Consider the following 13,554-nt stretch of genomic DNA (forward strand, 5'->3'; position numbering starts at 1 on the left):
GTGCCACTGCCAGGGAAAGGCTAGCAACCATTAAGGACAGACAAATATTCACCCTGAGTTACTCTTCTGTGATCATCGCAACCTGCAGCACAAAAATGTGTTGAGAGAAAAGGCAGAAAAAGCTGTGTCTGTGACATTGTGGTGAACATGTGAACTCATTTTTATCTGGGAGTGAAACTGAAGCTTTTATCTTCGTCCCTTAATTGCTCACAATCTTGTTTTTTTTTTTTTCTAATGGAATTATTCTTTGAAGATTGTGGAGGGGAAAAAATGACCACTGAATACCTATCTGCCTTTGCTTAGCTTTTTAATCTGTTTTTGCCTGCCTGCTCTTCCAGGAGACTGCTACAATGACAGATCCTTCAATGGTGGATCACCTAACACGACTGAAACTCAAACTCCTAGAAAAGGTAAGGGAATAATTCTGCAGTGGTCACCTTTGCTCTGCTTTTTTCTCTTGCAAGTTTAAGTATTAACATTGTATTTTAAATTATTATATTTCCATTGAGATACAAAGAGGATCTGCAGCCAATTAAGAAAGTCTTTCTTCGTGCAAGCAGAGGCAGACCAATGTGCAGTGGTGCTACAGCCACTGTCACTTTCTTAACATTGTACAAGTTTACATGGACCTACAGTAAATTAAAAATAGAGTTAAAGTGACTTTGATCTTATGGGAGATGTCACCAATTAGCTCAAAACAAGTTTGAGTTGTGACAGGTAAAGTTTAGGAGTAAATTTTGGGTAAAGAGGATCTCGGATTGTTTTAAGGTAATTTCATGTCTTCTTTTTTTGTCTACTTTCACATAAGTTTGTTGCCTGATGAAACATGGGCAGGCCTTCAGTGGAAGCACATGAGGTGCTGCACAGAATCCCAGTAGCTCTTTGTTGTGACTCCAGACACCCAGGATTCTCCACTCAGCCCTCAGCACATCTGACATCCACTAGTGTGAATCTTCTGTCCTCTAGAAGCCACTTAAAGAGTTTTCTGGAAGGAAAAACAATTTGCCTAGAGATGTGAATGCTGCAAGTGGTATCTAACCTGACTCCACTCTGGAGGCTTTTGTCTTAGATGCAACACCCATTTGAGAACAAAGCTTTCACAAGTGTGGAGCCATACAGAACCAAGCAAAGAGCCTGTGCCTGAGCAAAAGGTCTTTAATTTCTGAGCATCAGGGAGCAGCAAGGGCCAGCTGCTCCCTAAGGGGCAAGGAGTTGAGCACAATAACACAGCCAGCAGAGCAGGGGCCTGGTGAACCAGCCCCCAAGTGAGGCAAGCAGGGCAGAACCAGAGATGGTGGTTCAACGAAAAGTCCAGAACTATCAGGCAAGCTCATGGTGATGAAGCAGGTCCAAGGCCAACCTGGGAAGTGTCTGCAGGTTGGGATCAGGGTTAACAGGATCCACAGCCAGTCACAGGCATGGCTGTAGTTGAACTGCAGACAAATCCAGTATAGCTCAGGTAGGAACTGAAGACCTAGAGCTGACATTAAAGGAGTTCCTGGGCACATGAGCGGTGGGTGTGGATGGAAGCCCCAGGTGAGGCTGGTCAGGGCCATTTAGGCCTATTAGTGCTCCAAATACCCAAAACTGTCCAGCATCAAGTTCTTCATATGATCCAGCTCTCTGCCCTACAAAATAAATGAGGTATAAGTCTCCTGATTCATCATGCTATCAATTGCCAGGTTTGGGATAGCCTGGCTTGTTGGAAGCATGACTATTCTTTTACTGTAACTAGATTTGTAGTGAGATGTTTCATATTTCTATGAATACTTCTTGTAGCCCTCACTAGCTGTGATGTAGCAGTGAAGAAGCACTGCTGGTTTCCACTTCTGCTTTATTTCCTCCATCCCAAACCTATGCCTGTAAGGTAGGGTTGGAAATTGTTGTGAGCTTTGCTGCCTGACTCATAACCAGTTCTTGTTGTGGTTCTACCAACAGAGACTAGAAAATGAACAGGAGAACCTAGAGAAGATGGAGTCACCTCCCCCAGCTGCAAGTAAAAGAGAAGCATTTGTTCTAATTATGGACATAATATGGAAAGGGCCTAGTGATGTTCTCAGGCATGAATTCCTCAGTAGGTCACACCAGATGATCACATCTCCTCCTGAAAAGCTGCGTGCTAATGGTTGGGCATTTGGGTAGTCAGACCTTGCTCTGTCTTGGCTTCTGTGACAGGGACATTGTCTGGAGGACAGGAGGGAGACTCTGAACTCGAGTCAGTGCTGCTGCAGCTCAGCCTGCATATCTAAATCTGTATGCAGCCCTGGGGATTGGAAGTAGCAAAAATGCAAGTTCCAGTGAAGCTTGTGCAGAAATATCAGTCTGTATACTAGTCTCAGTCCTAACCAAGCCAGTGAATCTTAGAGGCCTTGATGCAAGGAGAACCAGCTTGCTATACTGTGCAGCTGTCTACATTTTACCTTTTGAATTTCTTAAACTTTTTTTTTTTTGACAAAGGGAAATGGTCAACCAGCTGAGCACTGACATAAGAATGACCTCCTGCCCAGGTGTCTTCTGCAGCCTGAGGCTGACGCTGTGGATGCTGGTTCAGCTGGAGCAAACTACTGGTGATCCTATTTGTCCTAGCTCCTATACCTAGGAGTGAGCCCTTGTTGCAGTCCAGCTGTATGCTTGGCTTTGGTGATCCTGAAAAGGAGTCGTTAGGATGGCTGTGCGTCTCTGAGGGATCCAGGCAGGAGGAACACTCTGCTACTAATACTGCTTTGCACCTTTGAAGCTGACAAATGCAGCCTGGTGCAGACAAGAACATGGTTTCCAGTGTAAAAAAATGTGACTCAGCTTATGAAACAAATCATTATACTGAAAGAGTTGGTCTTGAGGACTGCATTGATAAGCGCTGGGAAACCATTTTACCAAGAAACCATGCATGTGCAATTACATCCTGACTGTGGTTTGAGCAGAGAGGTCAGGAATTCCAGCATGCTTATGAAATTTCCAAAGTTTAGATAATTCTCTATAAAAGCCAGCAAACCAGCAAAAAGTTGATAAATAAGGGAGTTTAAAATAACTTGTGTCTTTATCAAACCCTTTCAAAGATGTTTCACATACTATGACATTTCACATACAAGTAGTGTGTTCCCTTCAACAATACTCCCATGGAAGCTACGCATGCCATGTGCAGTGCATTCATTTCTTTGCACGGCACATCTAGTGTTTGTATTATCTGTGGATTAAAAGCCACCAGCAGAAGATCAGTGATATTTCTAGATTGTACTCTGGGCTTATATTCATTGAGCTGATGCACAAAGAGTTGGAAAGTTTCAATGCTGTGGCCAAAAATTAAAAATCCCTTTAACAACTTACAGTTTCAAAATACAAGGTGATGTTTTCAGAGCAGATGCCAGGCATGCCTCCAATGTATCTGAAAATGCTCTTTCTTATTTTCATTTCAAGTGAGTTCAAAATCAGCTGTATGTGGGAAGAACTGAAAAGGAAGTTAATTCAGAACAAAAAGGAAACAGAAAAGTTGACATTCAAAACTGAGTTTGTTTTGATATGTCACAACAAACTTTTTTTACACTTTGCACGATCGTCCTCTGCATGTACAGAGTATATTTAGAAAATGTCATGCTGAAACGAGTTTCTAAGCCAGGAGGCTAAAAAGGGGCTTTAAAGAGCAATCTTAAAAGTTTATTTTCAGAGAAGCTGCATTGCCTTTGTAGAGCTGCTGAACAGCTGTGTCTGCATGTGGCATAAAGTCATTATCCGTTCATGGATTTGACAAGAAAACTAGCCTAAAGCCTTTTGTGGAAGAATTCAAGCTATCTTACAACAAGTTTTCCAGAATTAATCTCATAATGGAGGTGCTATAAGAGCTCTGTCTTTGTGATCCTTTGAGAAGATAATGGACTTTTCCTCCTTCAGGGAACAGATGTGAGGATATGCTCCAAAGTGCCCTAAGGCGAAGGAAAGATCTCCTGCAGGAGCTTAGGGTAAGAGCCCTCTCTGTGGACAGAAACAACAGAAAGGGCCAGGTTATCTGCACATCCACTGCCAATGTGGATTCAGTTCTTTCCTGTTCTTTAGTTCTTCTGCTGGGCAGTATTCAGTCCTCTGCTGGTTCGGAGTATAGAGGCTGGGCCAGCTAATCAGGGAGAGGGGCCGGAGAGCAGTATGTCTTCCCTCACTTCAGCTAACGAAGCTTGCACCCACTTCAGTTAGCTGGTGGGTTGGTTCTGTTTGTTCTGAACTGCTGTATCATAAGCTCTCTGGGGTAGTGCCAAAATGCACTAAATGCAATAGGGGATTTTTAATGCTGCCAAAATAGGGACAGTAGTAACTGTTACTTACTCCTAGTTTGTGGACGGTACCAACTATTAATGAAGCATTTTACCAGACTTTCGGCAGTTTGTTCTTCACTTTTTTTCCATTCCTTTTTGTTTGTGCTGAAAACTGTATGGCTTGGAGATATGTGGGAAGAAAAACTTTCTTTATACTTGTGTGAGCACTGGTTGAGTGCTTCCCTTCATGCAGTGGTCACTTGTGGTCTGCCAGTCAGATGCAGCAGTGCTGGAAGTTTCTGCAGCAGTGTTTTGGTGAGCAAGGCTGCACGCTGCTGCAGGCTCCCGAGGGCTAATGCCATTTAGTCCAGAGACTGTAACAATATTGTCTGTCTTTCTGTGACCAGGTTTTCTTTAAGAAGATACTTGATTTTGCAGGAGCAGCACCTTCTGGAAGAACTTTCACAGCCGCCTGCACCAGCTGGAGAACACCATCATAACCACAGAGCTGCCCCCCCACATGTCTACCAGATACCTTTTCCAGCTCCCCAAGTGGAGCCACCAAGGATTATCCAGCAGACAGTAAGGATCCTCTCTCCTAGGAAACACCACTAGCACTGTGCCTGTCTGAGACAACAACTGCAGGTGGAGGGACTTGGGGGCTGTATGGAAATGCTCATCCCACCGAAGGGAAGATACACCTCTCGCTATTGTATGGGACCCTTACTGCCCTAGGCAAAATCTAAGGGAAATCATCTTACAACTAAGGCTGTTACAATTAACAGTGTGAATGGTTTACCATAGGAACAAGGTAGCAAGAGGAGTGGGAGGATTGCCCATGCTCTGGCCTGGCCGTTCAGCCAATTTCCAACGCACATCACTGCCTGCTCATACAGCCCACAACCTCAACAGCTTCTCCATGAGGATCTCATGGGAGACAATGTCCAAAGTCTTACTGAAGTCCAGGCAGATGGTACCCACTGCTCTCTCCTCCCAAAGGTGAGAGAGCTGGCCAAAACCAACCCCGACTTCTCCCTTTTCCTTTCTTTTTCAGATGCCGCCTCAGCCTGCCACCATCATCCAGCAGTTACCTCAGCTGCCCCCCCTGATCACGCAGATCCCCCCTGCCCAGCCTTTTGCAGCCCCCTGCTCTGGAAGCATTAAAGAAGGTACCATACCCTCCATCTAGCAGCCAGCTTAGAGAGGGCAGGCAAAGTGCTACATCAAGTGGCAGGGGGCACAGGATGGCATCCAAGCTAGTTAATGGCGTGCTGTTTCATGACGAGGCTGCTGCTGGACCTGTGGGAATTACACTCCATAAATGGACTAGCTACCATTTCTGAGAGGCTTTCAGAAAAACTCCTTTTGCTAAAACTAAAAAAAAGGGACTACAAACTCTGTAAAGCCAGGTTAAGCTGCTGGGGAAGCTTGGGAAAGCAAAACAGCACAATCCAAGGCACTGAGTTATATTAACAAGGTCAAACTCATGCTCATGGATGATTCCAAAATCAACAAACAGGCTTCTAAAATCTGGTTTTATTTTTTTGTTTCCTCTTAACCTGCTGTTCAATCTCCTCAGAACAATAGAGGCTTTTATTATGCCCTGTGTTTAGAAACAAGACAGAACAGCTGAAAGTGCTGTTCCAAATATAGTGCAATGCCAATAAAAAGAGTTTGTTTCTAAACATAGGTGGATGCTACTGTGAAATAATACATGAGCAAAAACCTGGGATGACTTCCCTGGCTCAACTTTCAGCCAAAGGTTTCTCCGTCATACAGAGAAATCCCCAGTCATGAAATTGCAATGTTTCTCAGCTTTTTCTTCATCTAAGTGTCTGGATTTTTGAATCAGAGTTTATTTTCATAAACAAAATAATCCCAATTCATGCATGACTTTTCTGAAACTGATAAATGTAAACTACTTTTGGTATGACCAGTTAAAACAAAAGGAGAGTTGCCTTGTCTTTTTTTTTTCCTTCCCTTCTCCCTCCTTCCTTCTGCTCCCAAGCAAATTAGTTCCACTGCACAGGTCCTTTGTGATTCTGACCCAGAGATCATGGTAAGTAGATTTGACGTGTATGCAGTGGACTCTCAAGGTGGCACTGCAATATCACATAAAGTTGAGGAAACCTCTCACATGGAAAGCAATGGTCTTCAGCCGAAGCAATGGAGAATGCTGTAAGGACCTGGTCCATGCTGGAGTAAGCGAGAGAGAGCTCTAGCACTCAGCCCTTCTCCGGCCTTCCAGTCAGCATAGACAGAGGGGTGGGCTTATAGGGAAATTAACAGACAGAAGATGCTCAACAGCAGCTTTCTTGTAGAAGGGAGGAGAAACAGGAGAGCTGATCTGAACAGTTTTATTCATATACGTTAATTTTGCACTGCCTGGACAAATAATGCTGATATTCTTCACATGTCCCTTTCAGCTGCTTTGTCTTGGTTGCAGTGACCAGTCCATATGCTGGAGGGCACTTCTTACCGAGATGCCTCTGCTGCTTGTCAGTTGCTGATAAAGCTCTTACTTTCTTCCTTGGGGTGACCTCTTCCCAGGTATGGTAGAGATGATGCTGATGCAGAACGCTCAGATGCACCAGATCATCATGCAGAACATGATGCTGAAGGCTCTGCCACCAATGGCATTTGCACAGTCTGCTGGAGCCAGCTCTCCCCTGCTTCAGCATGCACAGCAGGTAATGACACTGGAGTCTGAAGGGCATCCTTGCTCACACGAGGCAATGGTTCATCTCCCTGGCAGGGTACAGGGCCTGGACAAAACATGCAGAAAGTCTGGGACATTTAACAGCTGTGCACATCTTCAAACCCACTGCACCAGAAGACTGGCTCAGTAATACTAAGCAGAGCGCAGCCTGCCTCTTTACCATGATGAGCACTGTGACGGGACCCAATGGAAGAATGTCTCCTCCACAAGTGCAAACTGGATTCAGTCCAGCTCTGAAAATTATTTGGCCTGTACAGTTGAACCACTAACAGACTATGCATGGAAGACATCTACACTGGGCATCTGCTGCTGCAGGTCCACTTGCTGCAAACAGTGGGGCAATATTTGTGTTACAATTCCTGTAATTGGTAAAATTTGTCCTGGCAGTTTGAAATGGGCTAGAGCTGAAGCACAGATTTGGGTTTTGGGTTTGCGATTTGGGATACTTGGAGCCTCGCTGCTCTAGTTCCTGTCTTACTGAAAATCAGTGGCTACTGAGCTCTGAAAGGACTTAAAGATATTTTGGTGTGTAGATCCCTATAGGGATTTTTCCAAAACATGTCCAGTGTCTGATAAGAGATAGGTAGTTTTGAACATATCCTTAGATGCCCAATTCCTAAGCTATTTTTAACATGGTGATATAGCTCCTTAGCATCCTTAAGTGCTTTGGAAAAATGTATTTCTAGTCACCACTCTGTAGCAGTCATTTATTACCTAAGAAGCAAGGACAGTTGATCTTTGGGGAGGAGGGGATGTCCCAGTGTTGCAAAAACTTCCCCTGTACTTTTCCTAACCCTCCATTTTCAGACTAACTATGTCTTTTCCCTGTGCTGTAAGAAAGACTTGGTTTTTTTTTCTCGGATGTTAAGGTTGTCAGGTGCTGAGATTGTTACTCCCACACTTCTGCAGTTCTTGCCCAGCTCACTTGCACCTTTCCTATGTGCTATTTGCAAAAGCAACAAATGGCTTAAAAGCCCCTGAACCCTGGGTTTAATGGAGGGGTAGGAAATGTAATCCTCCTCCATAGCCCCTCCCATGGCCTGGAGGAAGCTGATGAGTTTTTGCACCTGTTGGGACCAAATGTCTGCCCCAGACAGAAAGCCTTTGACAGCAGCTGCTAGCTCTCACGTTTTGGGGCACTGAAGCCCCAGAAGGCCACCCACAGTGCAGAGGGGCCCATTGCTTTCATCAGCCATGGTCCCAGGGTGGATTTGCTGTGGAAATGGTAGGCAATGGCAGCTCTTCCTCATATCAGAGCTGTGCCAAACATTGCCTTGGGCGGAAGTCCTTTTCTATTTTCCTTAAACTTTGTAGTTTCTGGTTTTGAATACTCTTTCCCCCTTGCCATGAGGGAGATGTCTGGGACAGATGGTGGTGCTGGGAGAGCCAGCGGAGTCATCTGCAGCTTTCTGTGGATGACCCCACGTCTAAGGGAAGATGGCAGAGGAAGACTGTGCATTCCCCCCGTCCCCACCTTCCTCCCCAGGCCATCCTGTCACCGTATGTTTCCCTGATGTAGACTGGTGGGATAAATTGGGGGGAGTGGGGTCTGAGTGCCTCTGAATATCAGGTGAAATTTGAAATCACCAAGTGTTTGTTGGAGCCTGCAAAACCTGTCTCCAGACACATGCTGAAGGACTTCTTTATCAAGGTGTGGCTGAGTGGGAACCCAGCGCCTCAGCCAGGGACCCTTCCCGTGGGGGCACAGATTTCACAAATTGCCATTTGTCTCTCTCCAACAAGGACCTGCAGTTTGCTGCTCCCCTGGCTGTGAAAGCAGACAGGCCCAGGCCATCTGCGGTGCATCACCACCACCACTACCCTCCCACAGGGGTGCTCCCAGTGCCCCATGGGGGCTTCCCGTCCACATCCATGGCACACCACTGGACTGGCAGCACATTCCCTGCCCTGCCTACGTAAGTAAACAGGCAGCCATGATGTAAACTTTTAGCCCTTCCTTCCTGCACAGGTGGGGTAGCAAGGTAGACAAGGCAATCCCATGCCTTTATGGTTCTTCACTAAGGCCAGTCCTGAATATTCTTTAACACAACAATGGGATTGAGGCGGTTTAAGTGATGATTTGATATGCTCAGTCTTGTAACTTGAGTAATTAACTGTTGTTTACTATGGAATAAACATGAGGATCAGACAAGGTCTGCAGATGATACCAAGCTGTGTCCCTGCCACACAGAGCCACCACCCAGCAATGCTGCATGGCTCCGCTCTGCAGTGGTTGTTACCCTGGGTTTTGGATCTCCCTGTGAACGCAGCAGACACCTGCTAAATAAGGGCTGCATGTGTTTTACATTCAGGCTAAGGTTCCCAGTAGGATTTATATTCTTAAAACACTGCTGAGACATTTGCTAATCAGCAATTCCTGGAAAAAATACCTACCACTACTTGCTAAGAAAAATGGTACAAAGGGAGAGGAGTACTCGGAAATAAAGCTAAGCCTTTGCGATAAACCTGTGCTTGCAGCTGGTGTGTTTTTTAAAGTGCAGAAACGGATGGACTTCTCCCCAGGCTGCTCTCAGGTCTGTAGAGCCCTCGAACCCTTAGCAGAGGTCAGCAGCCAGCTCCTCCAGGGGCTCACTTGCTTGTGCCTTCCCTGCTATCTCTGAGCTTGTCCTGGTCAGCTTTCTAGGTGTGAGCAGATCACACCCAGGACTAGTGTTCAAACTAGTCTGCTCATGCAAATGCCAGTGGCAGGAGGGGCCTTGAGCAAGGATCTGAGCCAAGAGCAAGCAGTGGTCTTGCCGAGTATGTCAGGAGGGGAGAGCAAGAAAGCAGGTGTGGAAGCAGTGGTGCTAGAATGTTCTTACATGCTGAGGCTGGTAAAGAAATGCACGTTGCTAGAGTGTGGTGGGGTGGCTGGGGACTTTGGGATGGGGACTCACTGTTGCGTTGGTCGGAACACAGCTTTTATTTCTGTGCTATGGCTCTTCCAAAGCCTTAGTGACCAGAAGGACAGGATGGAGGCAGCTGGATCCTCAGGCATGGGCAACCTGCTGGTGAGGGTATCTGTGTGGCCCTCTTTAGCATGGGATTTGAATTCCTGAACAGATTATTTACTTAATGGGATTATAAGGGATAAACATTTCTACCCCTTTCACTTTTACATAGGTTTGTAATCTGTACCAGTAAAGATTTCTTGGCTCCTTCCAGAATCAGTGCAATTAGCTGTTTGCAGAAATCAGCAAAGGAAGATCTTGTCATGGCTTTTAACATGTCTTCTTCCTCTTCTTCAGCTACCTTCCACCATGGCTTATGAGATCTGACACATCTATGCTGTCCTTTTGCAGCTGCAGCAAGCATGCACTGTTGGCTATTACCAAACATAATAAAGCCATTTTTCTTGTTGCAGGTGGCCCACATACTGACAGTAGGTGTTCCTCTGCGAGTGGACCATAGCATTGCTGGGGTCAACCTGTATTTGAACAGCTCCTAAAGAATCTGTCTGATTGACAGCCTAATGTCTGCATGACTGCACATTGTTTGTGCAAGAAGTGAGTGGAAGAAAGACTGCAGATGTTCAGAACAAACGTACCATGCACCTGTGGTCTGCTCACCCGTTTCTGCTAGTTCAGTTGTTTCCTCTCATCTTCCAAGCCCAGACCAGCCACAAGCAATCACCACTTTTTTTGCTGTCTCTTCACAGAATCAAGAAAACCCATCCCAAAGCGTCTTATAGGCTTGGCAGCCCACAGCAGCCCCTGGGCATGAAATAATCTTAACACCAATGTTATCCGAGCCCTTGCAAATGAGTATGACCCAGCTCCAGGGCTGAGAGTCCCCTTCATGTGCAACTTGATGAAATGCCCCTTGCAAAGGGGGCTGCTGCCCTCCTGGGGAGGATAACGCAAACTAACTCAGGGTACCTGAATGAGGGTTTAGTCGCCAAACCTCATCAGCCTGAAGTGTTCCTCCCTCAGCGTTTTTTCTTTTACTCCCTCACAGATATACTTGTCCTACAGTAATTACCTATCCGGCAAACTAAAGAAGAGCAAGAACGATCCAACCAAGTTACCTGCATAGCAGAGAAAAATCCTAGCATTGGATTTTCCTGAAGACCAGCACTCTGCCCTACCTGTGTGGGTTGGCTTTACACACTGTTTGGATAAATAATTCTCAGTGGAGAAGAACAGAAAGAAATCTGCTCCTGCAGTCATCGGGTTTGAACATTGAAGTGCAATGCCTACCCCCAGCTAACAACAGTCCATGTTTTCTGCCCCAGGAGGGCTCTGACTCTCAGTCTCTCCCAAATCTCACATTTACAAAGCTACCCATGGTTTTCTTCTCAAGAGCTATTGGAGGGCAATTTAAGCAGCCTGGAATTGTGTATATTTGTTTCATTATTTCTCAACCTCTCCCTCATATAATCAGGGTTTAGACTTGATTTTCAAAAAAATAATACAATCCTGAGGTTCTTCCTTGGATATTAGCAGGTCTTTTTCTTCGGCAACATAAATCAAACACTTTTCCCCTCTTTACTTTTCCCACTAATTTTCAGAAGGCAGACTTTAATCTGAGCCCATGCTATCCTGAGCTTTTTGTTTTCTTTTAGGATTCCTCGGAAGGCTCACTCAGTGTTTTAATCAAGCAATACTTTTTCATGCTCTCAGCAGGCTGGTTGTGTTTAATACAGAATGATGATAAACAATGAATTCATAGCATTTTCTCAATGTCTTCCCACCTTCTCCTGTTCTTAAAGTGGAGAACATCTTTACATTGGTTTTGCCTGGTGCAGTTTGTGAGTGAATCTGATGAAGATAACCCAGGGACCTAAATTTTGTTTGGAATGGTTACCCAGAAGAAAAGATATGGCACTGGGCATAGATAGTCCCTGATAGGCAAAGCTTAGTCTGGTCTGCCAAGAACTATTGTCAGTAGCTAAGGAGATACATTTGGCAGTGAGAAGCTGATGTGTATCATCTTGGAAGAAGAAACTTTCAAACTGTGGCCTGTTTACTGTACCACACAGTACTGCTCACTGACGGGTCGGGTGCTTCCCTGCGTGTCCATGCCTCCTGCCTCCAGAGCAGGTACACAGATCGTGCCAAGGCTGCTTGTGCAGAAAGCAGTACTATGAGACTAGCTTTAGTTACACAATTGCATGTGTAATTCAGGAGTCCATGAAGTAATTGGTGTACCTTAAAGTGATGCTATCAAATTGGTAAGCCAGGGTGGTGGAGTTATCTGTAAAGGCTACTGGACAACTATGCAAAGGGTGCTGTGAGTGATATATTTCCAAATAATAACTGTCACTGCTGGAAACTAATGGTGTGCTGTCTGTGGTCTGAAAATAATTAATGAATAATTTATTCACTATGTAAAACTTACCTTGCTTTTTGCCCTCTCTTTTCTGTTTTCTTTGCTCTGTGTGTGTGAGTCAATCAGATAGCATGGATCAATTCACTGCTGCATAGATCAGAGAAACGCAATGGAGGGTCTTCAGTGGTGACTCGTTCAGATGCAGTCCCAGGGCCTGTGGGCACTAATAGCCTTTAACAACCCCAACCAGCCCCACCTGGGACCTCTGCCTTCCCCAAGGCCAGCAGTCCCATTTAAGCTTGGGCCTGGGGCTGCTTGTGGGTCCTGTTGACCCTGTCCTGCACATCCTCTCCTTGCATGGTATTACAGGTTGGGACCATGGCATGATGTGGTGCTTGGTCGCCATCCCCTTGGGAGCAGCTGTCCCTTGCTGCACTGGGAACTAGGACATGCAATGGAGAATGGTGCTGTGCTTGTGTGGGGATTTGGTCTTGCTCCTTTGAGACAAATCTGCTTGTTTGGGCTGTGCATTGCAGGTTTAGCAATAAATGGTAGTTAGTGTATGTTAATGTATGTGTTTTCACTGTCTGCTGTTTAATTATTGTGTGTAGGCTGTAATTGGCTCCTCCCTTTTAAAAGTTTACTGTGCGCAGCATTGGCTCAGCAGAGCACTTCCTCCCAAGGACGAGCATGTGAAATGGTGTACGCAGAGATGTCTCCCCATAGCCTCATCCAAGTCCTGGAAAGCTTCTGTAGATTAGGCGTGGACCCTCTGCTCAGCATCACACCCCAAAACACTTAAGCCACACAGAGATTCCTTGGGCAAAAGGTGTCCTCACAGAAGGGATCAGGCCCCTGGGCAAGCAGTGTGGTTCACATTCCACCCTCAGGAGAGTGCTCCAGGAGTTACTCTGCATTGTCCCACCGGTGCCTCTGCAATTGCAGCCCAGCGAAGCACCAGCAAAAGCCCAGCAAATGCAAGTTCTCCTCCTGTTCTGTGCATGTTTCATTAGGAGGTCCTTGAAGGCTGCAGAATTGCTTTATGATTTTCAAAAGAGGCCTTTTAATAAGGCCTGACTGAATAACGCCATATTCACGTCCCTTCACCTGAGGCTCAGTGTGGCTGGCCATACAGCCAGGCTGATTTGCTGGCAATTTCTGGGCTGGGAGTTAAACTTTAATATGAACCAGGGACGAAGAACCCAGGTGTGACTCAGCCGCCCACGTCCTTCCCCTTCCCCTCCCTGCTGGTGAAGGCAGCGCAGCAGGACAGGGAGCAGGGACGCAGCAGTAAGAACCTGAAACCCGGGGGCTGCCCCAGCG

At 45.9% G+C, this 13,554-nt stretch overlaps 1 protein-coding gene across 1 annotated transcript; it reads left to right on the forward strand.

Moving 5' to 3' along the window:
- Positions 1-350: 350 nt before the first annotated feature.
- On the forward strand, positions 351-10,408 carry LOC309590308 (uncharacterized protein C21orf58; the record flags this gene model as incomplete). Its single annotated transcript, XM_082311428.1, has 9 exons — positions 351-410; positions 1,939-1,996; positions 3,886-3,953; positions 4,680-4,823; positions 5,296-5,410; positions 6,792-6,931; positions 8,704-8,876; positions 9,605-9,794; positions 10,325-10,408. The coding sequence occupies 9 exons, from the start codon at positions 351-353 to the stop codon at positions 10,406-10,408; spliced, it is 1,032 nt and encodes a 343-aa protein (XP_082167554.1).
- Between the last annotated feature and the right edge of the window lie 3,146 nt (positions 10,409-13,554).

This window comes from Platalea leucorodia (genome assembly GCF_965183815.1).
Source record: "Platalea leucorodia genome assembly, chromosome: 5".
NCBI classification, from domain to species: Eukaryota; Metazoa; Chordata; class Aves; order Pelecaniformes; family Threskiornithidae; genus Platalea; species Platalea leucorodia.